The sequence below is a fragment of the Drosophila sechellia genome, chromosome 2R, assembly GCF_004382195.2.
Source record: "Drosophila sechellia strain sech25 chromosome 2R, ASM438219v1, whole genome shotgun sequence".
NCBI lineage: Eukaryota > Metazoa > Arthropoda > Insecta > Diptera > Drosophilidae > Drosophila > Drosophila sechellia.
The window spans coordinates 16,398,897-16,425,256 of record NC_045950.1 but is presented as its reverse complement, the minus strand read 5'-3'; the positions used below and the strand labels follow the sequence as shown (position 1 = coordinate 16,425,256).

General features: G+C 43.2%; 3 protein-coding genes across 3 annotated transcripts; 1 reads left to right on the top strand and 2 right to left on the bottom strand.

Moving 5' to 3' along the window:
* The first annotated feature begins 14,335 nt into the window (after nt 1–14,335).
* On the top strand, nt 14,336–15,221 carry LOC6610066 (trypsin delta). The gene has a single exon (XM_002034646.2). The coding sequence runs from the start codon at nt 14,357–14,359 to the stop codon at nt 15,194–15,196; it is 840 nt and encodes a 279-aa protein (XP_002034682.1). The 5' UTR covers nt 14,336–14,356; the 3' UTR covers nt 15,197–15,221.
* Nucleotides 15,222–21,722: 6,501 nt separating this feature from the next.
* Nucleotides 21,723–22,232, bottom strand: LOC6610065. The gene has a single exon (XM_002034645.2). It carries the CDS (start codon nt 22,096–22,098, stop codon nt 21,835–21,837), a length of 264 nt encoding a protein of 87 aa, XP_002034681.1. The 5' UTR covers nt 22,099–22,232; the 3' UTR covers nt 21,723–21,834.
* A 978-nt stretch (nt 22,233–23,210) lies between these two features.
* Nucleotides 23,211–26,353, bottom strand: LOC6610064. The gene is made up of 4 exons (XM_002034644.2): nt 25,216–26,353; nt 25,074–25,160; nt 24,680–25,021; nt 23,211–24,577 (listed from the first exon to the last, which is right to left on the bottom strand). The coding sequence occupies exons 1-4, from the start codon at nt 25,301–25,303 to the stop codon at nt 23,394–23,396; spliced, it is 1,701 nt and encodes a 566-aa protein (XP_002034680.1). The 5' UTR covers nt 25,304–26,353; the 3' UTR covers nt 23,211–23,393.
* Nucleotides 26,354–26,360: the final 7 nt, after the last annotated feature.

Here is a 26,360-nt window from a genome sequence, read left to right as displayed (position 1 = left end):
CGAGGGGGGCAGCTATTTGTGATTCTCGCACCTGGCCCGCCGCCACAACATTTGGCACGTTTACTTAATGAACACCGTTCGTGTGTAATTATGCATTAAGCCAGGCGGTTTACACTTTGCATGCCCAGAAGTTGGCCCTCTCGAGAGCGAAAAACAAGGTGGAAAAAGGCGAGCGGCATTCCTTGCGGCTCCACGACAGCGTAAGATTTTAATTAGTTCGGGTTGAGATACAAACTCAATCTCGACTATCAGTTTGGCAATACGATACGGTCAAGCTGGAGGAAATAACATTATCTATTATTTTAACATCACGTTTTTAGATCTTTAAACCCATGCGAATTACTGTATCCAATCGATAGCCACTAGATATCTAGATTCATTATTGCAATCAAGGTGGAATCAGGCCAAATATCATTCAGCTCTCGACTGTGCAGCAACTTTGACGCATGTTGTTAGTAAAACGAAATGTCGGACAATTAATTTGCGATAACATGTAATCGTGGTAAGTTAAGTAGTTTTGTTTGTAATGCCCCATCCATGAGATGGGCGACGTGGTGGGGCAGGAGGTCGAGAGTGCGGAGATACTGTGGGAATGGCAAGGACAACATTTCCATTGATGACAATGGCCGGGACAAGGACATGGACATGGACACAAAGCTTCACGTCTAATGAAATTGTTGTCAATGGCTCGAGTGCCTTGAGCGGTGGGCGGTGGGTGGTTGCTCTTCACTTTACCGACTGCCACGCCCTAAAACTATACGAATTTGTCCAGATATGTACGGCGTAGACACACATCTACGTAGCGATACAATACAATACAATATGTATGTCGATTGCTGTTGTCATGCCAATTATTTAATTTGTTTCAAGCCAACAAGCGCACCAAAGACACAGTCTCAGATTGGATGGGTATGTGGTCAAATGCGATTGGTGGAAAATGTGGCCAAATGCTTCTTAAATCATTCTATACCGTTTTTTACGGGATACTTTCCTTTTGTTTTTGAACATTTTTAGGCCTTTTGTTATTGCAGCATATTTTTTTCGAATAAATTTCCGACTTACCCACACACTGCGATTTATTAATAATTCAGCAAAGTCGAACGCAGAACTGCATAACTAATAAACCTGCCAAGTCGAACAAACTGGATATTCGAAAGAGACCCAAAACTTGGGTCGGCACACAGAACAAGATGTCCAGAAATAATAAATAACCAAAACCTTGTAAACATGCGCATAATCCGGCAGAACTGAGGCCAAACCCAATGGAAAAAATCCCACACAGGTTCCCCCAACCGGAATACTTTTAATCCTCGACATACAATCGACACATTAATTTATCACTACCAAGCCAAGCCGAACGTAGGCCAAACAAAAACAAACCAAAATAAACAAAAAGCCTTTCAATTAATTCCGGAGCACACAGAGAGAAATATCCCATTTCCCATCAGTTGCCGGCTGGTTTGGTTTTTCCTTTTGTATTTTGGTTAGTTTCGTATTAGAGTAGTAGTTGCTTGGGTTAGTGGACTCAACTCCATAAATATTTTATCGTTGGGACTGGGGAATATTTTGGCATTTCTGGCATTTGGCATATTGACTTATGAGCGCTGATTTGTAAGCAGATTCTAGCGCCTTGAGCTTGTAATTAATTCACGTCCGGTTTTTCCTTCGACATTTGTCTTCCGTTTGTCGGATGGAAGGAAGGGTGGTCTGGAAAATATCAAATGAGCGAAAGAAGGGACAGTAACTCATCTGGGTGAGTGCATTTTTGGCAGACACTCAGCGAGTGCATTTCCCAGGACTTTCGCATTCCCAAATCCCTGCCAGCGACACATTTGTGGTCTGCTAGTGTTTTACAGGCGCCAGACAAGTGCCAAAAGTAATTACCAACAACAGCCTGCTGCTAAGTGACTCTGGAATTTGGCAAGGTGAATGACCAAAGTACGAGTATCCGTAGTCGAACTGCAGAAATGACGAGGATTGACAGAGTTATCTGATGGATACAAATGTCCTTATTGTACATATGCAAATGCTCGGGGGCATGGGAAGGGACATGCGGCGGCAAAAGAAGAAGAAGCAGAAGGACGAGCAGCCGCAAAGGATGTGGTAAGTAAATACTAAATTTAGTTGGCTTTGCCACACAACCGCAGCGACATTTCCTCTTGGCAAGGCGTCGACATCATCTTTTCTTGTGTCTCTTCGCAGCCTTCGTCCTTTTTCGACTCTCCCTGCCCCCTTCAACTTCAATTGTATGCACTCCGACTTGCCCCCGGCACCCCCGGCTACCCCCTCTCTACGGATTGCTCTGCATAAGAAAATTATGCAAAATAGTAGCAAAGTTTCAATTTCCTCCTCCGAAAAAAAAAAACAGTGAAACCGAAGGGGGAAAGGATGATGGAAATGCCAAAAGGAGAGACGAGCTCAAATGCGGAAAGAAATAAAGAAAATGCAAAGTACAAAATTGTGGTCTCGTATAAATAAGCGTAACTTATGAAAAGTTATGAAAAACTTCTTGCCTTTTACAAGCAATACGTAATTTGGAATGTGTATGGTATATGGGGAGTTTTCACGATGTCGACGACGTAGATCTGTGAAAAACTTTCAACAGAACAGTTTTCGCCCTTTGTGCGTGGCTGTTGAACAGGAGTGAGTGATATTGAAAATTATGCTGTTCGGGCGCCATTTTCACTCCCAATTTCGACTTGTGATGGGCTCAAGGTGTGGCTAGGTATTTCAACACATATCTTAGGCGCTTTTAAGCCTAACTACTTGGTATTTTAGGAAACTAAAATAGATTGCAATTCAACTCACGCATTCTAACCAAAGAGAGTTTTTCCAAGTACATCGAATAATTTCCATTTAAGCTCATAAGCTTCAAAGTACGCTAACAACTTTCGAGAAAACTTCAAAATTTAAAAAGTTTCGAGTAATTCAAGGACATAAAGAGCTACCCGATCCAATTTCCACATCAATGAACTCTAGCCCACGAGCACGAAACACAAATGTTTGCCCAAGATTGTGCGAAAGTATATTACCATTTATGCATATGCATAGGCGGCTCGGCTCCATTATATAGGCAATAACCCCACGACAAGGCCCTCCGCAAAAGATAGTTTATAGTTTTAATTTCTCCCAATTTTGCTGGCAGTCACGCAGACAACCAAGAGGGACAGGATATGTATGTATGTACTACATAGAGGGGGCAGGTTAGGGGTACAAAAAATTTGCATGCCACCACATAAGACAATTGCCTGTCAAGCGTCTTTAGGAGGACAAAGATGTCTTCGGGGCAGCATGGAAAAAGAAAAGCAAAAGGAAAAGGGTTTTGCGGGCTGCTATTTGATTAGGCCAAAAGCTTGTTAGAAAATTTGACTGCCAAGTTGAGTGGCTGGCCGCCCCTCGCACTCAAAGTGTCTCCTGCTCCCTGCTTTCAACATCCAATGATCCCGTCTTGCAGCATAATTTGCATATAGTTCTGCCATATTTTCGCATCGGTTTTTTGCTCTGCTCTGCGCAAATTTTGTTAAAATTTAAGTTTAAGTTGTACGTTTTACCAGCCACACGGTTCGTTGGCTACGAAATTGCAATGCCAGAAAGCGGAATGGCAAAATACATAGCATAAGAAAATTGAAAACTATTTTGAGTGCTAACGAAGGTAAATATTGTTTCATTATGCTGCATTTTCTCTTCCTTTGGCCGGCAAATTGTTGCATAACGAAATTGCCAACAGAAAGTGTTTATCTGCCTGGCCAAGACATGAGCCTGCTCTGATGGCTGATGGCATGGGCATTGTTTAAACAAAAAAAAGGCACACACACATGTTGCCATAAGTCTTTGTTATGCATTTAATTGCCCCACACAGATGCAAAGTGGAAAAGATTGAAAGATTTCATTATTTTTGCAATTTTTGTTGTTGCGGCCACAAGTTGAGAGGGCTGAGGGCTGAGCGTTGGCACTTTTTTATGTTGAAAATAAATGCAATTAAAAGTTTCAATTAAAATTAAGAACGGCAGCCAGGGTGCAGTGTATTTAACAGAGTAAACATTATGCAATTATAAATAATTGAAGTGGTAAAGTCACGCACATGGCCTGTTTGATTTTTAAACGTTCCACACACGCACTTTCATTGTTTAATGATATTAAATCCAAAAACAAACACGACGCAAATATCGCTTGTTTGCTCAGCGGTCTGTCAGATTGGGCGGCTGATTAATGAGCTTCATTTACGTGATGGTCAATTTAAAATAATTAGCCCATTCAAACTGCCCCTTGATAAACCGCACTGTTCGATATTTGTCCATTGACCAATCGAAGCCTCCTCATTCTAATTTGCAGCCCCCATCAAAGTGCCATCCCTCCATTATACGCTTGGTTATCAGCAACCACTTTCCAGTCGCACCAAAACATTTTAAATGTCAATTTATAAGTGACAATTGGACCAGACTCCGCCAGTACCCTGCCCTCCAATTTCCCCCTCTCCATTCCAATCCTGCCTGCATGGCCCGAAGCATGTGCTAACAATTTTTTGTGGGGTAATATAATATGCACAGCATGGCTTATAATAATAAAAGCGCCAGCAGGTCCAGCATCCCAGTATCTGGCCACCAGCCCGATCGGCCAGATATATATATATATACACTATATAGTCGAGCGAATGGCCGAGCGCAGCATTGACAGCTCGCGGCTGTCAAACGCGTGATTGTCCCTTTGAAATATGAGAAGCTCTTTTCAATAACATTCGCCGGCGATTCCCACAGTGGAGCTTGCCTCGTAAAAGACAAGGCCGTATTATTTAAATTTATGAGTCCCCATTTCATCAGCCTTTATCTCGGAGAACATCAGATTTTATAGGACATCATACATTTTCGGCACAGAATTAAATTTTATGAATGTCTTTAAGCAAATATATATTATGTGCCTATTTAAATGAAGATCTGTTTTATTAAGCAGAATAAAGTATTATTTAGCTATTTCTCATAATTATATGTTTTTGGTTGAAGTTAACAATTTCAACTGAGAAAGTCCCTAAAAAAGAGAAATAAATTTATAGTAAAATCTATGATATAATTAAAATGAAGTAATAGTATTTTATCGCCCTTTCTTGTCCCAGTTTTCGTATATATTGGAACCACTGTGCCCGGTGGCAGCTGCCTCAGCTGACTACACTATGCTGCACACGCATTTTTCCCACTCTCGCTCTGCGGGAAGGTCAAATACAATAAAGGCTGGCTGCGACGTTAAGCATTCGGAGAATCAGAGTTATGTTCGCATTTATTATGCCGCAGCCGTCGCCGCTGTGGTTGCCATCCGGATGCCCGGATGCCCAGATGCCCGGACTCCGGATTTCAGGATCCCAGCCCAGGCCAGAGCCGAGCCAGGACTGGAGCTCGAACACGACCCGATTCTATGGACACCCCCAGGCCCGAAAGCCGGTTCGAATGTTTCGTTTGTAAATTAACTTTACAGCTCGCGGCAAAACGCATTTTTTAACGCCGGGCTCGGTGCTTCCATTTTGTCTTTTGCCGTTTTATATATGTTTTTTATTTTGTTTTTTTTTTTTGGTCCAGACTTTATACGCGTATCAAATGCAACGCATGCGTCGTCCCCCTCCAAAATCAGTTAGTGCCGTCCTTCGTCTTGGTTTGGACTAGCTGCGAAAGAACACAGAATTTTTTTAAATTAAAAAAGTTTTCCAGTTGCCATTCGGCACGTACCAATACGCAGCGACAAACGGCAGTCGGATGTTCGTAGGAGTATGTGTATAGCTTCCCCCACCACCGCCTCCGCACATTGACAGGGGGCGTGGCTGGTAATAAATGCGACAGAGCTTCAGCATGCATAGCATGTCCATTTCCACGGAATCCCCTTCCACACAAAAGCGGATTTTCAAATTTTCCCTATACAGTTTTGCTTTATTCCTGTCAATTTCCGCGGCCGCAACAGCGAAGTATTGGAAATGAAAAATGTCGAGAAGGGGCTAAAACAAAGTTTTAATATTTCCGCGTGGCGGCTTAAGACATTAGTGATATATATATATATTCGATTTTCTTGAAGGTATTTGGTGTACCAAACCTGTTCCTGGGAAGGATTGAAGCCTTGATTCCTTTTTGAAGCTCATTAATATATTTCTGTGTTGACTCGCTGAATAAATACGACAATACAAATATCTGTGTGCAACCTTTTGAAGGTCACAAATGGAATTTCACTGCCAGAGACTCCAAAAAAAAAACTCAGTCCGTTAGTCAGTTAGTCAGTCACTCCGCCAGTCCATCACTCATTCAGTCAGTTGAGTTCAGTTCAGGCAGTCAGTCAACGCCTAAAGTTTTATTACTTTTGCTGCTGTCAACAGTGTTTGTTGGCTTTTTGGTCGCTTGGTTTGTCTGTGCGGCAGCCTTGGGCCAGGAAATGGATGTATAAACGCACTGAATATTATGTGCCATAGTTGGCAGTGAGCTGGTGCTTTAGATGGAGCTGGATCTGTCGAAAGGAACGCAAAGGCAGGAGGAGTCCGTTCTGCTAGCTGCTTATTTTTTAATATTTGAGCAAGGGCTACATGTCGTATGCGCAATGCCGGCAAACCAGCCAACGGGGCGGATGATACTCGTTCTCCAGTGTTGCATGTTGTGCCCGGACACAGAGTCGGGTAAATATTTAATCTCTGTACGTCATTTGCCCGGCAATGATAATGCGCCTGATGTTTGCATTTGCTCGGCTGGTTGTTGCCTGTTGGTTGTTGGTTGTCTGTCGGTTTGGTTGTTTGGCTGGTTGGCTGGTTGGCTGGTTGGCAAAGCGAGCCATGTTTGGTTTGTGGCAAACTCCAGCTAATATGCCACACACTGTTTGGCCATCGGCATTATTATTTTGTGTGATCTTGCTGCTCCTTCGGCTCACCGCCCCGCCCCGCCTTTTGCAATTCAACTTTTGGCAAAACGCACTTCATTATTAACCCGGTCATTGGGCGGATTTTCGCCCAGCCTTTGAGTACTAGTCAAATTTTTATCAATTTCCCCAGCAGCAAATGAAGTTCTCTCGCAAACTCATCTGCATACACATGCGAGTATGCAAAATCTAAACTACCCCGAGCGTTGACTACTTAAGAAAATTGTTTGTTAACTTTGAACGAAAAATTTGACTGCCTGCCCTTGCGAAAGTCCCTGTGTTATGTAATCCCCTATGTGTGCGTGTGTAATAATATTCAAATTGCCAAAATCCATTATGATCGCAAATATTATTTCAACAGCCAACAGACCAAGCAAAGCTCAGAACTGCTGGAAAAACTGTTAATGTTCGACGCAGTGCAATTGTGGCCTTCAAGTGCTAGATGGATATAGAATGGATAAAAAACGGAAGGAGACAGAGTAGGGAAGATGAAAGAGTGGGACGGAGTCTTAGTCTGAAGAGCAAATGAATAAAAAAGTACTTGCAGATGCACTGGCTACAGTGAGGCATTAATAAGTGCGTTAGCTACTAAAAAAGGATAAGAATATACACTTTGAGGTATTGCTAATGCATATAAATTATAAAGTTATAGTCAATTATAAATTAATTCAGGATAAAGCAAAATGTATCTAGTAACTATTTGCAAGGATATACTGCTCCTTAAAATGTCGGCAACACACTTCGATCTTACTCTACTTACATTTTCAGAGCGATAAAGTTCATTCACTTTATCTCCACTGTACTCGATCCATCTGCATAGCCAAAATGTACAACCAACAAAAATGGGTTAAAAGTGTTGACAGTCAGACAAAGCGCAAATTATACACTCAACTGGCGCTTTTGTCTGTCGGTATGTCAGTGGTTTTAGGTGGGCGTTGGGTGGTGGAAGGCGTGGCACTGACTGCGAATAGTAACAAAGTCATCTTTTTCGTGGTGAAAAGCTGTTGAAATATTTGCACACGATATTGGCAATCGAGTTAACATAAAGATTGAGCAAATATCAGTGGCGAGCGAAATGCATTAATGGGTCAGCGAAAAGGGATCAATTGCAGCTTAACAAGTATACACAAAAAAAAACAAGAGAGAATGCTATAGTCGAGTTCAACGACCATCAGATACCCATTACTCAGCTAGTGTAAATGCGAACACGAAAATTAATCATTTTTAAAAATTTTGTGTGTGCTTGACCGGTTTGGCGGATTTAAGGCGTTAGAGTGGGCGTGACAAAAATTGTTTTTTTCAAATCATTGTTTTTTTTAAATATTGCAAGGCAACTAAAAAAGGGAAATACGAGCTGATTGGGGAAAATTATGTAAATTTAATCAAAATAAGTAGCAGCAGACGCGGATTGTCAGAGCAGCGGCTAAAAGCGGCTTATAACAACAGCAGTCAGAGCCAAGAGCCAAGAGGAAAAACAGTCCAAGCTCAGAAAAACTCGAGACGATGGTGGTGGAGCCATAAGACCGTCAACTGGAAAGTGGCAGGATAATAAGGATTCAGCATCCTGCGATGATGCTAAGTAGCCGCCGTTCCAGCCACATGCTGTCAACGCGCTAAACCCAAAATAACCAACAACAACGGCGAACGGACAGCGCCAGCCACTCATAAATAAGAGAAATATATGTATATTTTCTTGGAGCGTCCAGAAATTATGTGTAACAGCGTCGGGGGGAAATAAGTCATAAAGCCACCGCCATGGAAAGAACAATAAAAATTTTAATGCCTCTTATTGTTTCGGGCTATCTGCTATCCATTTAAATGCCCTCGAAAAGGTAATTCAGCGTGCTAGACCATCGTTTACTACAAAACAGGAAAGGACTTTCCGCCACAAAGACGTTTTCTTCAAAAAGAAGAAATAAGATTAGTAGTTTGTTAAAAAAAAGAAGAATCAATATTTATTTTAGTAAGGTAATGTTTTAAAGGTGGCGAATATAAAAACAATTTACAACATTTTTAGTATTTAAAGTAATACAAAAATTATTTAATCCAATGAATTATAAATAGGTGTTGTTTTTCATAACATGAATGAACATTATTTGGTCATTAAATACATATCCTAATTTACTGTGGTACATTTTCAAAAGCACTTAAATGTACTTGGTTTCTTCAGGGCTTCCACAACTTTATCGTTTTCAGCCCAAAAAAAGAAGTTAATGTAGAGCAAAGCATTTTTATGGCTCTTCCGCAAAAATGTTCTAATAAATGCAAACTACATTTTCACTCGTTCACTCACACAGCCGCACTCGCAAACTACTTTGCACACACACACACACACACGCACACTGCTATAGCACACATATACGACTACATAAAACCAAAGCCATTTTGAAGCACATTTTAATAGCATTGTACGAATTTTTTGCACTTAATTAAGTGTAATTAAATTTGCGCTGCTTACTCGCACAATTTTCCACTTCCCCTCCACCACCCGTCGCCTCCCTTTCTCCACAGCCGCAGCCTGACAACGCGCTGTGGGAGTGAGCGAGAGAGTGGGCGGCAGGCGGGGGCCTAGGATACCTAACAATTTGTGCCGTGCCTCACTTGAAGTTTCCAAAGCGCCACAACTCGAGTGCCATTTACTGATTTTTCTGCTGCAACGAGAGTTGTTCGCTCTTGAAGGTGGCGACTAAATAAAAAGCGAGGCAGGTTGGTTACATTTTGTAAAGAGCGCCACGTTTTGGTTTTGCAACCCGTTCCTGTGATAAATGATCTACGCAGCGTGCAAGAGATTACTTTAATAAATTCATATAATGTTCTGGGAACATTTTAAAAAACGAATTAACATAATTTCAAAACGATATAAGGACATACCTTCCATCTAACTTACCGCTAAATTCGGTTAAAGCTCGCGAGTTCATAGCAAGGACAATAGAAATCCGTCCCGGAACGTGGTATTTCATCCATCTGCGTTATCAAATTTCAAATTGCTCCTGGTCATAACTGGCCAGGGCCAAAAGCTTCGCTGTTGACTCTATCGCCACAAGCTCGAACTACTACAGCGCAGTGCCCGGGCCGCAAAGCATGCACAGTTCTTGTTTGACAGAAAACTGCAGCGTTGCAGATGGCCAGGATGCAGGAACCGGGAGGCAGGATTCAAGATCCAGTTACCAGCAGCCGTAAGCAGTCGGCAGCAGCCGTAACATTAGCAGTTAAAAAGCCGGCGAACATTGGCGAATGGAGGGCATGTCAATCGCTACCGGCCCTGTTGACTGAAGCGTTGCTGCGTTAAGTATACGCCGTGTGGTGCTGGCGAGCTGGCGAGCTGGCGAGCTGGTGGTCTGCCAGCCGCCGGATGTCATATTGCAAAATTGAATTTTTCGTTGCACAGCACAGCTGTTTGCATCGTCATCACTGCAATGATTTTGAATTGTTGACATCGCCGTTGACGTTTGTCCTGCGAACATGAAGCCAAGCGATTCTATTCGATTCGATTCGATACGACACGATTCCCTACATCAATATACTTACATAGCTGTATCAGCTTTATTTGATGTTTAGCAATTTCCTGATTTATCCCTCATGTCATTTCCGTTTTGCATTTGTATGCGCTGACCACCGTTCGACCCTCTACGAACCCAAATAGAAAAAAACTTCACAAATATGATAACCATTGAAATGAAATTCTATGATTTCTCCCCCAATAGCCGGAATGTGTGTGTTCTATGTGATTACGTGTTTTTCAATGGCATTTCCTGCTTAGTCGTTGAGTTACTCGAAATACCTCGCCTCCCAACGATTTTTGCTATTTTTGTGGCTTTTGTGATTTGATTTATATGTTTATATTGCAGTTTATCTTTGTCATTGCTGTTGTTCCTGCTGACAAATTATTGGTTTGATTGGCCCGACGAAAACATATGTGGCTATCTTCTAAAGTATACAATGGTCCTAAATCTAGCAGTTTTATAATAACACAAATTTAGGCATAAGTATTCATCGTTTCATTTAAGCTTATTCGAAGTATTTACACACTTTACAGATCCCTAGAATTTGATGCCCTAAGATGGGTTAATTAAATTCTTTCTCATTACCAAATCAATTGAATTTACAAGCCACAGAACATACTCGAAACTGAATGGTGTGAAAATACCCATACTCCACAACAAATGGGGCTCATCTCATTGTAGCCAGTCGCCTTTATTTGTTGGGCAACATTATTTTTATGCAAAACATGAACATTTAATAGAACGCTCTAGGAATTTTTAATTAGCTCCTTCAGCAGAGAAAATATAAGAGGGTGTGGAATTTTTTTCCTGGCATTTTACATGTTTTATGAGTTTTACCTTGCTCCTGTTTTTTGAATTTTATTTTCGTGGGTTCATGTAGACCGTCTCAATTTTGGCTGGCACCTCCACCTGGTTTGGGCCTTGCACTTCCCGCTACACGTACGGGTAATCAAATCAGTTGGTGAGGCAACTGCGTGCGTCACATAAATTTGCGCACATTTAGCAGATAATGAGAACAATTAGCAAATAGCTGTCGTACGTAGGTGGTTATTTGGAGGACTTTGCAGCAGATTGTATGAATAAGTTATGCGGATTGTTGGTAAAAGCTTTTCTTTCATTTCCCTTTCAACTACGCCCAGTCAAATCGTTCGCAGCAATTTCTCAAGTTGTCGCTTGCGAACAACCGCATTGCACCTAAGTAAATTATCGTGTTTATTTGCCAGGCCATCAGTGCTGACCGACAGCCACACTTTCGCCTCACAAGCGACTCTGGGCACTCTTAGTCACTTGGTTTCATGTGTAAACACATCTTATAAATTATTCAAAAACGCAAAAAAGCTATTTGCAACACTTTACCGTTAGCAATGCCACCGACGCTGCCGTTGGCATACATTTTTTAGAATTTCTTCGATGTTGCTGCCGCTGTTGTTGCTGTTGCTACGGCTGCTGCTGCTGCTGCTGTCCCCGGCAATCAGTCAAAAACTTTGGCGCAACATATGCGTGGGAGGAAGAGAGATGATGTCGCACTGAAAAGCAGAGGAAGCCAGGTAAAAGCTGAAGCAGTAGCACCAGCAAAAAGCATGACAAATGAAATGTTCAACTTTCGCTTAAGGGAGAATACAAAAAAAAAAAAAAAACGAAAAAAAAAGAAAGAGGAACGAATGAGCCCAGAAAATGGGGTTGAAAAAAGCGGGAAAAATATCCTTGTAGTATATTTTGGAAGAAGGACGAAGTAAACTGAAGTGGTGTGGAGTGGAGCGGAGTTTCGGCTGATAAAGTGGCTCGTCTTACCGGCAGCTCTTGGCCAAAGTAAAAAGAGCCCTGTCCGGTCGAATTCACTACTTGACTTGGCTGCGGGCTACTTTTCTTTGCGCTGCTGTCGTGCTAAGGCTTCGTTCAAATATTTAACTTAAGTAAGCGTTTGTAATTAATTTCGCGCTTAATGCTGACACTTTACCACACTTTTCAACACTTTTTCGGGACCCACGCTTCGGTCTCGCTTTTATGGCATAATAAACACGCATTTTATAATAAAGTCAAAAAAATTGACTGCATAATTTATGTGCGAGGAGGAGCAAGGAGTTTGCGGCAAAGCGTTTTCCTCCCTACCTACCCCTCTCCAACCATCCTTCCGTTTTTTCTTGCCCCAAGCCCGCATCGCCTTTCGCGTTTTTTGTGGGTAATTGATGTTCTTTACCCTGCAATTAACCCCCACCTCAGCCATCCCCCGCCACATCGCGAGATTTATGCCCTGACGAGAGTTATGTGACAAATTTTCTGAGAGAATTCTCAATTACAAGCAATTAACTCGAACAATTTCGACAATAAAATGCCACGGAAGAACAAAGACCAGCCGCAATCGAGGTAAGATTTCTTATACATCACTTGGATGTATGAAAAAGTTACAAATTGCAAAGCTTGTGCACAAGCTAAATAAAATGTTAAACCATATAAAACCTATAAAACCTATATATACATATAAAATGTGTGCTCTTAAGACAGGGAAACACATATTTATACTTTATTAAAGTTGTTTCCAATCTATGTTCGTAGTTTTACTAATTGGATGTTTATATTAAAGCATCACAAAGGATTTGTTGTCACAATATTGCTCAACAAGTTATGATAAAATCCCAGAATAAATACTCATTATCTAACTTCTGATGAATAACAGTGTTAATAGTTTACATATAACCACTAAACATTCCATTTCCAATAGTTCGTTTTTTGTTTAACCTTGCTGTATATAGTAGCGGAAAAAAAATGCAGCCGCAAAAAGTTCAACGTTACATGCAGGACAATTATTCAACTTACTTGTTAAATCGTCTGAATTATGTATAAAGCAAGAAATACATACGAATCCTTTGCCCTGCATTTTATTAACTCCTGCCATGTTTAATTAATTGCTGGACAGGCAATTAGCATGTGCAGCAGCAGAAAGTCCCACTCCACCGTGTGTCAGCAGCAGCAAATTGAATTTTGTTAAAATGTAAACTACATATGTATGTGCACTGGAATAAGCATATATTTGTGCATTCTGCTATTGTTTACTGCCGGGCAGGCAAAATGAAACAATTAGTGCCTACCCGCACTGACACTTTGACTTTCCCCTCATCCGATTGTGTAAAATGTACCATATCTCGTCCTATTCACTATCTCGAAGCTGAGAATGGTCCTTGGCTGCAGAATATTTATGCAATTCATTTTTGTCTAAACTAATAAGTTGCTGCAAGTCCAGCAGCAGGTTGTTTTATCTCATAATGAAATAGTAGACTGACTGACTCTATGCAAATAATGCGGATACACATGTCTCGCCTGGGATCTGGCCTGGCTGCCCAAGTTGTTAACATATTCATTGAATCTGAATCAACTTTTCCACTCCCCCTCCCTTGGCCGGGCAGCTGTGAAATATGACTCCTTATCCAGGCCAAAACGAAGGATTTGTGTGCCTCCTTCCAAGGACTTTCTCACTTAATATGTGGAGACCTGTGTAATTGAACATTATGCAGGCAATCTAATTGGGTTTCGTTTTCCCCTGCCGAAACTAACTTTAATCCACAGAGTGTGTGAAATACAAATTGTTACAAGAAGTCACTTTTATCTTTTTCTCAGATGTTATTTAGGGCCACTTTTTCTGTGCTTAATATGTGTTATTTAATCTTTTAAACAGCGCCTTCATCCAATATGGTACAAGCATTATATATCCAATATACACAAGAAAGAACATCATTTGTCAGTCACATTTCGCTATATCAACAAATGCCAAGGTTATTGGGTCAAAGTCAGATAGCACGTATATAACACCTCGGTGAATAATCAAATAGGAAGTTGAGATAAGGTAGGTGAATATTACCCAAATTGGCGAATGGCAAACACATTTAATCACACAATTTGTTGACAAGCCGATAAGTTGCGAACCACTGCCGGTGATATAAAGCCAAGACGCGGAAGTGCCATTCAGTCAGTCAGACGGTGCCATGTACTCAACGGGACTTTTATGGTGGCTAATGGCACTCGTGGCATATGCCGAAGCCACGCCCACTCCCGGCGATGGGCGGATTGTGGGCGGCGAGGTGACCACCATTCAAGAATTTCCCTATCAAGTATCCGTCCAGTTGCACGGCCGGCACATATGCGGTGGAGCCATCATTGGCACCGACACCGTGCTGACAGCGGCCCATTGCTTCGAGGATCCCTGGAGCAGTGCAGATTACACAGTGCGAGTGGGATCCAGCAAGCATGAGAGTGGGGGCCAAGTGCTCAGCCTGCGGCGAGTCATCGCCCACGGCGACTATAATCCCCAGAGCCACGAAAACGACCTGGCGTTGCTCATCTTGAATGGCCGGCTCAATTTCACCGAGCACCTGCAGCCAGTGCCACTGGCCGCATTAGCGGACCCGCCCACCGCGGACACCCGACTCCTGGTCAGCGGTTGGGGTTTCCAGGCCGAGGAAAGTGCAGTCAGCGGTGAGGTTGGAGTATCTCCGCAACTCCGTTTCGTGGACGTGGATCTGGTGGAATCGAATCAGTGCCGGCGTGCCTATAGCCAGGTGTTGCCCATAACCCGGCGGATGATCTGTGCCGCGCGTCCAGGTCGGGATAGTTGCCAGGGCGACTCCGGCGGACCACTGGTGGGTTACCCAGCAGAGGAAGGACCGGCCAGGCTTTACGGCATCGTTTCCTGGGGCCTGGGCTGCGCAAATCCCAACTTTCCAGGAGTGTACACCAACGTCGCTGCCTTCCGCAGCTGGATAGATGAGCAGGTGGTCACCAGTAGATGGAATGAACTGTTGGCGGGCTGGAGTGGAGTGCAATAAAGTACAGGAAAATGTATAGCATAGATAATAGTATTAAGTGTTATACAAATATTTGTTTAAAATAAAATATATTTAAATAAAAATGCTGTTTAATTAAAATTACGTGATTTTAGCCGTTTGTTGTTCGGGGCAACTTATAATATTAATGACATTGTGGTAAGAATTTATTTATTTCAACTGGTCTCACAGAAAAACAAATAAAAATAAACTTTTCTTCTGGGAAACCCCAATACAATATACTGAACAAGTTGTGCGGCTAGCCGGCCTAATGTTTGTTTTGGCCTAAGTGCATAAGTTACCTGACCACACCTCCCTGGGATTGCTTTTCTTGTTGTGATTTCATTTGAATAAATCAATTGCCACATTCGCCTTTGTTGCCACACCGACCGCAACAACCACATAGTAGACCAGACTGGGCCAAAACAATCGGTCGTGGCAGTTCGTCGGTCGCAGAGTCATTTTGTCAGTTTGCTGCTGCGGTTTTCACACTTTTTTGGCAGCTACGCAGTTATCTTTGGTGTTATTTCAATTTCTGTTTTCCTTACATTTTGGCCCACTGCCCGGGAAAAGTCAACGAACCGCCAGCGAAATATTTAGCAAGTCCATAAGCCTATTCGCGTGGCCCACAAAATTGGATTGGCTGTCGATGCTGATTTAGGCCTAATCTCGATATTTGGCTAATCGGCACACAGTCGGCCAATAAATTGCCACGGCTTAAAAATCTAGTCACATTGAATGGGATCCTCTCAAGATGCGGGACGATAAATAAGCATGACTGTCAGAAAATGAAAGGCGATGGAAGTTGGGCAGTTGGCTAAGTGAAAGTCCTGCTCCAGATAGCTCGCACACTTATTTATTTTATTTTGCCACAAACAAATTCTTCTTTAGAAGTGCGGAAACGTAGAAGTTTTCCAATATTGTAACTGTCACATTCGCGAAACTAGACAAGATGATTTTACAATTTTTTAAACTCTGCCTATGAAATGAAATGCCTATCCGTCCTTTGGGAATTCTCGTATGGCGTTAAGGGTCAATCCGTTAACTTCTAAGTCCTTTGTGCTAGCCAACTAGCTTAGACTTAGTTCGGACTTCAAAGTGGTGGCAGCTTGATTGACGGCCTCTGAAAGGGGAACTGATGCATTTTGGCCATCTAAACTCAAGATTGGCCCTAACCGGTAGTATAGTGCTTATGGCAGGTTCCATCCAAAAGGACAGACCCTTTTGCCTTTGATCAAACATTTTGCCTTCATTAGGCAGGCTCAGGCCTCCAAAATGCATCTACACGGATTTAAGAATATGTCTTAAATTCATGTGATTACGTGCGTTCAACTTTCTGAATCTTTTTTCCTGAAACTGCGATATAAATTATTCATACTCGTGTATTTTATTGTAAAAACATCAAGATGTACCTCAGTGGAAATTTCAGCTAAACGAATCCTCCACCTTTGCATTGCTCATTGCTCACTAAACACGTTTCGATGTGTTTTTCGAGTTCTGTAACTCATTTGCAACTAAACTGGGTTCATTAAAGTTAATTTGAACGTGCAACATTGGCATGCCACGCAGTGTAGCAACGAGGTGAGCAGACGGACAGGGGTGGGGAAAATCGGAAAATGGTGAGTGGTTCCCTGGGCGGTTGACTAGTTGACTGGTTGCCTGGTTGGCAACTAGGGGGCCCGATCCTTTTCTGGCACGTGGCTTAGCGTCTATAAGTTTGACATTTGCGCAACGCAAAATGACAACTGCATACCCAAGTCCTGGCAGAGTTGCAAAATGAAAAAGTTGCCAACACTCTGCTGACATTTGCATTTGTCTTTGTGGAAGGCGATGGGAGTGCAGGTATGGCCCGAGGTAAGTAGCAAAAGAAAAACCTTTCAAATTAGGACCAACTCCCGGAGTTTCATGTCGCACGTCTGGCCGAGTAAAAGAAATATGCAAATAATTAGCTGCGTTGCAAAAATTGTATTCGCAAAGTTTGAGTTTGACACCGAAGTTTCTGCCGCTAATCTGATAGTCCTGATAGACGCGCATCTAGATACAAGCAACTGAAGACAGTATCCTGTTGAAGGAGTCCAAAAACAAAGACATAAAGCGAACATTAGGAGCATTTGCATTGCCAGCGTCCTGCATCCTTTATCTCCTCGGTTGGCATCTACTCTAGACAGCTTTTGCACACTTTTCCGCTTTTGTTATTCTGCGTATTATGTTACCCATTCCTTGCCACATTCCACTCCCTTGTGTTTTTTCCATGCATGCCACTTACATTTTACTTTACGCGCTTTCCCACGCAGCGGAAATGCAGAAATGATATGAGGAATGTCGGGTATCCCGCGAAAAATTCCATTGGCGGCGAACTGATTGCCTGATATGCTCCGCTGAATTTCCGAGGTGGTATCGCAAAGAAAATGCATGCAGATGGAAAAAATTTCCATGCGTTAGGTAAGTGAAAGGCTGGCAGACAGGGACAGCTGAAGAAAAGAGGGGGTGAAAAGCACTAAAAAGTATTATCTAAATGATAATTTGTTGCTTTGTTTTGTTGAGTAATGTAATTTTATATTCCTCCCTCATGGCTTTTTGCATAATGCACGATGGACACTTTTCCGCTTTCTGTTCCTAGTGGAATCCCTTACAGCCGAGATACCAGTCTTGGAAAAGCCAAACAAAGGTTTAGGGATATACTGTTATACGTCTGTTGGACATAAAAAGTGTCCTTAAAAAATATTTGATGCATTAAAGGTAACTCTGGCTTACACTCCCCAAAAATTACTCATACGACTAGTTGGTCGTCGTAAATTTTAGACTAAAAGTCACAGCAATTACCTAATACAACTCAACGTAAATAACGCAGCTGCTGGCTAAATTTGATTCCAAAAGTCGGACTTCAATTTGATTTATTTGATTAAACTTCCCAGAGATTAGGAACTCCGCAAGGGTATTTTTGCTGCACTGTATTATTTTCGCTCACTATTTTAGTTTGCTCAGTCAACCTGCCGATTCAACTAAAGCAAACAATGTTAAATTCACATAAGTTGTGTCAACTAACTAACAGCAAAACTATTTCGCATTACGCTTTAAAGGACAATCCAATTGGATGGGATTGAATCGTTTTTGGGACCGCTTCACCTGCAGCACTCAGCTCATTCGGAATCAATTGGAATTGCAACGCAACTTGCAATGCAATTAAATGCCAAACAAAGTTCTGAAAATTCAATTTGAGAAACTAAAATCGCTGTCCTCTCATCTTGGTCTCTATCTGCCCGGTTGTCCAGTTTAGTAGTAGCTGCGGACAAGTCAAAGGCCGAAAGGCAAAAGGCACAAAAAGCCAATGGCAAGGCTCTGAAATTCAATTCTGTTGCGCTCGATTGCGTTGCATTTCAATATAAATATTTATTTTATTTATATACCAGGAGGTGGAGGGCAGCAGCAGCAGTGGCCCACCCCAAATGGACAGGGCGACAAGTTGCAGCTGACAGTAAAAGATGTTGTGGAGCCCATTTGTTTTAGTCAATGGCAAGCACAAAGTCACTTCGAGTCCACTCAGCCAGTGGAGTTCCAGTTGAGTACTCGGTATGCCAGCAGCCCAATCTGGAGGGACCTTTTTCCTTTCCACCACACCCTGCAGCAGTCGAATTCAATTTCCAAACTGATTTTCCCTGCCATGTGCGAGTGTGTGTGGAGATGCACATTTCCAACTGCAATCGCCATAACTTTGGCTTAGCCATGGGTAACCATCTCGAAGTCCTTGTCACAACAACTGTTCGGCTGCTGAGGTAAGGGGGGAATACTTCAGCTGGGTGGGTCAACGTGATGCAGTTTGGCATTCGGAAAATGCATTTGCAGCCGGCTATGCTGACCTATTTGTACAGCCTAGTGTTAAACTAAAACCATTTTACATACCAAACAAGTGGGTTTAGCTGAACACGTTGGCTAAACCAACATTTTCTTATCTGCACAGAAAAAGTTTAAGCCTGCAAAACTGCACAAGCTTTATTAAATATGATGCGAATGTTATTTACAACACTCAACTGGAATGAATAACAAGCTTGTTAAATATTCAAATAAATACATAAATATTTGGTACGAAATTCACCACATAATAATGATTTTGTGAAAGATATTATTCACATGTTAACTGTGTTTTTATCAAAGAATGTTTTTAAGTGGCATTAAGATGCAACTTGTAAGCTAATGAGCCGATAAACCTTCACCTTGCTGCCCTGTGACCCCTCACTCATTCATTTATGCACTTGCACTTACATATATTTGCGTGATATGAGTATTTCCTGCACTCAGCCGCATTAAGTTCGTAATGCCGTGTGTAATTATTCTTTGTTTAAATATTTCACAAAGATGCACTTAAAATGTCAGCGCAAAAAGTGACGCGCTTTCACGCACACAGTAACACATTAACGCACACACACACTCACACACAACCTTTGGCTCAAATGTGTTTTCGCCTTTTCTTTTCGCTTGCTCTTTCATTGCGATTTCCCACTCTTTCACCATTTTGCACATTTGCATTTTTATGAACTTTTGCTGGTTACCCTAAGCCCCCTTCCCCACCACAGCCCCCGCAGCCGCTTCGCTCTAACTGCCGTAATGCATGTCCTTTATATGCGCATACACTAAATATACATTATGTACATACGTGGGTCAGAGTGGGATGGCAGATGCAAAATGGTAAGAGTGAGTCGGCATTAAAGTGTATTAAATTACTTAAGCCGGCGAGCAACAACGAAGACATATGCTCGAATTTTAAAGCATAATTTCTCAAGCATAAATCTCTGTGGCTCTTCGCGAACAAACAAAAATTAGTTGCACTCGGCGACAGGCGAGGAATCAGGAAAAGTACACGAGCACGGAGCAGTGTGGCCAGAGGCAGAGAAATAGCAGGCGGGAGCAACGGTAAATTATGCCCCGCAATATGTCAGCATGTTGCCACGAAGCGACCAAGCGAGTGGGAACGGTACAGCAACGGGGAGTGAGAGAGCGGGACGGACAGATGGTGACTGCTGCACCCCTTGCGTTTGTCACACTGCGGGGGTCAGAGATTTTCCCTTGTGGCGAAGGGATGGGGGGGGTGGTGTTGGGGCTCACTCCCCTGCTTAATCAGAAATTATTTGAAAATGTAAAGTCGACATGCACGCACAGCGAGTGCAACCGCAAGGATACCAGCCCAGCGCCACCCAAAAAACACGCCCCCGCTGGCAGCTGCAATTTGCACACGCCACGACCCCATGACCCACTTCGTTCCGAGCGAGAAGGAAAGAAATCTGCAACAAGGAGCCAAACAAAAGCCAGCTGAAAAACAAAGACCGCCGACAACGAATGCAAGAAAGAGCCCCAAAGACGCGCCCCCAACTTGCATAGACTAATGCAGACTTTGCACCATGCTGAGCGCGACAGAGAAGAAAGCCGCTGGAGGGGAAAGGGCAGCGGGCTACGAAGAAAGACTGCCGGAGTCGTGGCTCATTTGTTTGGCCGACTCGCACACAAAAGTAAGACACAGGACAAGACAGGATATGTAGAGGGGTATGCCTGGAAATGCCCAGTTGTTTGTTACCCTCTTCTCGCACTCAATTCAAAATCATAGTTAACTCTACAAACAAATTAGGTATATGCCAAGAAAAATTGTGAATATATTTCTACTTTTTAGACCAGATATCAACAGGATTTCCTTACCATCCACCTTCATTTCACATCTGAGGGTATCTCATTCGCATATTAGTTTGCCGTTGTGGGTGGCATGACAAAAGAAGAAGTCTTTATTTTCGTGCCATTCGCTGTGATCCATTTCCACCAGGACTTCATCTTGAACTAGTTGCCAAGTCTGAGCCCTGAGTCCGCACTGCCACTCCCACTTTTGCCCCTATAATAATAAGTCATGTTAACCGAAAACCGGGCGTTGTGTTCTTTTTTTGTTGCCCCACCATCTTCATTTTCCCCCCTTTGTATTTTTTCCAGCGCGTGGCATCAACAAAAAACTTTTCGCGCACAATCAGTTGCGTTTCAACGTGGCACTGCATCATTGTTGCAACTGGCAACTCCTGCTGTTTCTGCCGCCATTGTTGCCTTTACTTATAATTTACTTTTACTTGTGCGCTTTGGCTTTGTGCCGCTCGTGTGTCGTGTAAAATATTTGCACAACCAGCCAAGAAGTCGGAGGGAAACGGGCAACTCGACAATGGCACGAGCGTTAACCATAATATTTTTCTGTGGCAGGGAAACTCGGATCCCGGACATGCCCATATAGTCAAGGTTTCTGCAGCTGCCATTGTTAATCAGCAGCTGGTAAACAAAAGTTGCATTGAATCTCTCATCAGAAAGGGAGTCGCGAATGCAGCGATTTTATGGGTAGAAATCTTATTTACTTGGTTGGTTGGATATTCTTTCTAAAGTCAGTCAAAAAACGTAACTGTGTGCGGTTACAACTAGTAGTATTGGTTCTGTCGAAAATTTCTTTTATCACTTAAATTTTTAAGAACATAGCTCATAACATCCCGGCAAATCATAGAAAATCAAGTAATTGAAGTAATAAATCATTTACTTAGCACACCAGAGCGTGAAACTGCAAAACGGCGACTGAAGTTGCGATTACAGATTTGGCATTTCTGGATATTTAAACACGCGAGCGTCGTCTACGAGGGAATCACACGCCTCTGTAGCCAAGAACGTTTGCGTGGGAGTCGAGTTGTGGAAGTTAAATCGGCGTCCTTGCGGCCGGACTCTTGCTTGATCACCTGATCGTTAATCTTCTCCGGAGCGGAGCGACCATTGAACTTGGCACTCCACGTGCCGTCTTGGGCGAACACGGCTGGGCAACCGGCAGCCAATTTTCCAGGTTCCGACGGACTGATCGGGGACTTGCGAATCACAGAGGATACAAAGCGTTTCAGACCCATTTGCGTTAATTTCGGTAACCGCAAAAGACGGCTAATTTTGGTGGAATTTCTTACTTTTCAAAGTAGTTAGAACGTAAAAATTGCTCTGTGACTGATAGCCAAAGTATTAAAATGAACAAGCTGATATGAAGTCTTTTTCATCGCTCATTCCTCAAAATGGAAACGAAATAAATCAAAGAACTTTCAACTGCTGAGTTGGCTGGACTTTCTTGACTCGCGGAACTCAATTAGGCCCAGTTTCAATTGCTCGATTCGATAATCGATTTGCTGCCCATTTTTATGGCGAGCAGAGCTGAGCGAAGGAAAATTGCTTACCAGCCAGAATTGTTAACCAAGTCATAAATACATATCTGTGTGCATGTATGTGTGTGTGGTCTGGCAACTTTTCGCCCCCCAAACTCAAAATGCAATGCGAGCGCTTTCCAAGTTTTTGGCCCCCGACCCATTTGCAGGCTCATCCGCAACCATATCCACATCCACATCCAGCTAGTCAGGCCACGAAGCTAAAATAATTGATAACAGATTATGTTTTACAATCTAAGCAGGGAGAGATATAATACGAACATTTTAATGGCCACGTGCACACGTAGTGCACACCCGGATCCGGCTCCATCAACCCGGGCACCCCGGTTCGGAGTTACTCGCAAAACGTTTGCAAAACTTAATTATTTCGTTTTGACCTTTTTGTCTTCATGTGTGTGGTTCGAGTGTGGATGTGAATATGGGGTTAGGGTCCGGGGGTCCGGGGGTCCGGGGGTCCGGGGGTCGGGAAGTGCGCAGAGATGGACAGTTAAAAAAGTTATTTATTTTATGGCCCAAAGTTACTTTGGCCTGTTTTATGGCTCCAAAGGCCGGAAGGGCGAGGAAACTCTAGGCGCCCAGCTATTGCCAGTGCTGATGAGCTGAAAACATATTAGCATGGACTACAAAATAGCTATATTTCTCAATTAATAAAATATTTCAAAAGTGTTAGCTGATATTTTATATTGTATGCTATGATTACTCATATCTATTGGCTTTACCTCAAGCTCAGAAGTTAATTGGTAATGTAATAATTTATCTAACAACTCCCGTCATCACTATCTGCTTTTGCAATTAAAAACGAAACCAGATTTTCCAAGTGAATAATTTTCCCATCTTTATTTAGGGTTTTTTAGCTTATTTTCCTCGGCCATCACTTGGTTCTTTCCTTAGCTTCATGTGGCCACGTGAATTCACTGGAGCGTGGATCATAAATCAAAACGAAATGGATTTCAAACTGGAACAAACGTGGAGCAGAGCAGCCCTTGGCCACTTTATTCATGGAACGATATCTGGGAAGCGCTCTTGGGTGCCGACTGATCCGCAGCGCCCTCAGTGTTTCGGATCATGGACTGATGTGGCGAATCCAATTGGGACTGCGATTGCGAATCGTTCAAGCCGGTAGCATCTGATTCCTCCCTATTCTCCATCGACCGCAACACGGAGTCCTTGTAGAACGCGGTCTCATCGATCTTGCGTCGGTACAGTCCGGTCGGGTGCTCCGGATCGAAAACAATGTCCGGGCGTATATCGCTATCGGTGACCAGGACCCGAGCACCGGGAATCGGCAGGAACTTGAACAGGCGCTTGCGCAACTTGGGCATGTAGGTGACCCTCTGGTGATCGGGCACCTGGGTCAGTCGACTAGGAATCACCTCGGGCAGCTCAATGGGGTAGTCCATCAGTCGCCTCTCCGGCGGAAGCTTCTGCTTGATGGCCTCCAGTTGGCGGGCGGTCAACTGCATCGGTCGTTCGCCATCCTTCCACCGCTCCTGTCCACTATTGAAGGCGATCTTCTTGTTGTTCTTCAATTGCTTGCGGATCACCCGCTTGGCGGCACAGTTGTAGGTGATCTTGGGCACGTACGGAGGAACCGGATATTGCCGAATGGAAATGGGATGTCGCTGCGGCTGGCTAAGCATGTTAATGTACTTGGAATCGGCATACATGCTTATCGGCTTGCCCTGCTTTTTGGAAGAAGTGGGTTTCTTAGTGGGCTTTGGTCTATCTTTGCGTCCCATTAGGAAGACATGACGGTGGCCTTGGCCCTCGACGTGGCGCCAATCCGGCTCACAGAGTCCCTTTCGACTGATCCTTTCAAATGGCTGGCGGCGAAACTTCAGGCGCTTCTGGTCATCAATCATCAGCTGCAGTCCCGGCACACTGGTCTTACCAGCCGGACAGGGACACACGTTCGGATAACTGGTGCAGTAGCGACCTGGAGCCGGCTCCATGCTGATGTGGCGTCGGATCAGGCGATTGGGCTTGGTGGGCACACAAGAGTGGCGCAGAAACAGGTGCGGATTAGGGCGTGGCGCCTTTGTGATGGGTACAGCATTTGCGGCCAGCTCAAAGATGTTTGTATGGGTGTCGCACGGACCGGCATCCTTGGGATTACGCCAGCAGCCAGAGAGATTGGATATCATCGCGTGTGTGGTCGGTCGACGATCGCGGGCATCTGGATGGGTGTGATATTTTATACTGATACACATCTCTTACAAACTTTAAGGCCTCATATTTTTTTATATTAAGTATCTTTTTATCTGTTTCCTTTACTTACTTGAAAGGAAGATGCCTTTCTGCAAGTTTGGGCGCTTGAAGAGCCTCTCGATTTCCGCCGGAAGTTCGTAAAAGTGATATGGCGGTGGTTTAATGGAGACGCGACTATGATTCGTGTGCGGTTTGGCGAATACAGAGCCCTTGGTGCCCTTCAGTCGGAGGTACGGTTCCGGGGGCACTCCGTAATGATTGGGGGGCAGTTGCCAGCCCCTCCATTTGGTCATAGTCCGATCGATGTGAAGCCGTCGACGTTCCGGATAAGGATTCTTTGGCGTCTTGTCGAAACCCGTAATGTGGCGGTAGTGATCAAAGGTGGATTTGCTGAAGGCCTCTCGTCTGTTTTCTGGGAAAAAGAATTCACTTTCAGCCCATTTGGAAACTGTAAGAACACTTACCCTTCTGGCAGAACTCATTGTAATGCTGGCCGGCCAACTTGAATTGCTTCTCCACTCGCGGTAAATTTTCCCTTCTAATACGATTGCCTGAATAGAATCATTATTAATGAACGATTCGATGGTAGTTAAAAATCCATCTTACGGGACACCATAAACAGCGGCAGACTCATCCGTGTGGCCACAAAATTCTGCCGGTCCTCATTATTGATCTTCAGTGTGCTCTTCTCCATGTTTGCTGTACTACTTTATTTCTTAAATATATACATTAACTTTACAGGGTTTGTGTTTGTACAGAAATGTTTGCTGTTTGAATTAAGCCCGGTATACTAAGATTTATATAAATATTCCCAAACCAATTCATGATTCATGGCGCCAATGATTGGAAACAAATTAATGGCCAATAAAGGGTTTCTAATAATTTGAGCAGAATAACAAATGGCCCTGGCAGACCTGTCCTATGTTCAGGTATTGTGCCGAATTCCAATGTGTCGATAAATCGCAACACTCAGATTTAGATGGTAATCCATCCTAGTAGATATACATATATTTCCAAAGTTACAATTCTGACTACATGCCCAATATATCAATGTAAGCGAGTATACTTCACCAATGCTTTTACAACCGATTCGATGTTCAATTTATTGTTTGTTTATCAATTTGCAGGGACAACCAAAGCCATCAATTCAGTCCAATTTAAATTGCAGACCATTCGACAACCAAATAATTTGGTTACGTTACCCAGATATCCGAGATATCCCAGATATCCGTACACACGCCCCTCCTGCCTGCCGAGAATATTTGTAAATATATCAGTACGCCCACCTCTGCTCACATATAGTAGCCACATAATTAGCGTAGCCAAGCGAACTGATTAACTTGCATTCAACGATTTTCAATTGAATTTCGCAGATCGTTGATTTGTGCCAAAAAAAGAATGCCACCGTGTACAAAAAATTCGCAACAAAAAGCTGTGTGTGGTATGAAAAGCGGCGACTGCCGTGCAATTTCAATCTCAATCGCAAGCGAAGGGGCGGGAAAATGTGGGCGTGGCTCCAGCCAGAGAAGCCCGAAGCGGAGCACTGGCTTTTTGCTGCATCGAAGAATGGGAAAATATGCAACCGGGCAAATGATGAATGTGAAATGTGCCATTAATTAATTTGATTAAATGCAGGCAATCAGTCGAGCGAGGGCAGCCCAAGGGGTTCCAATAAAATGAAGCGCGAATCCAGCGGTATGGGGAAAAGGGCCAGTTGAGAATTTCCCAATCTGAAAAGCCAACCAAAGGAT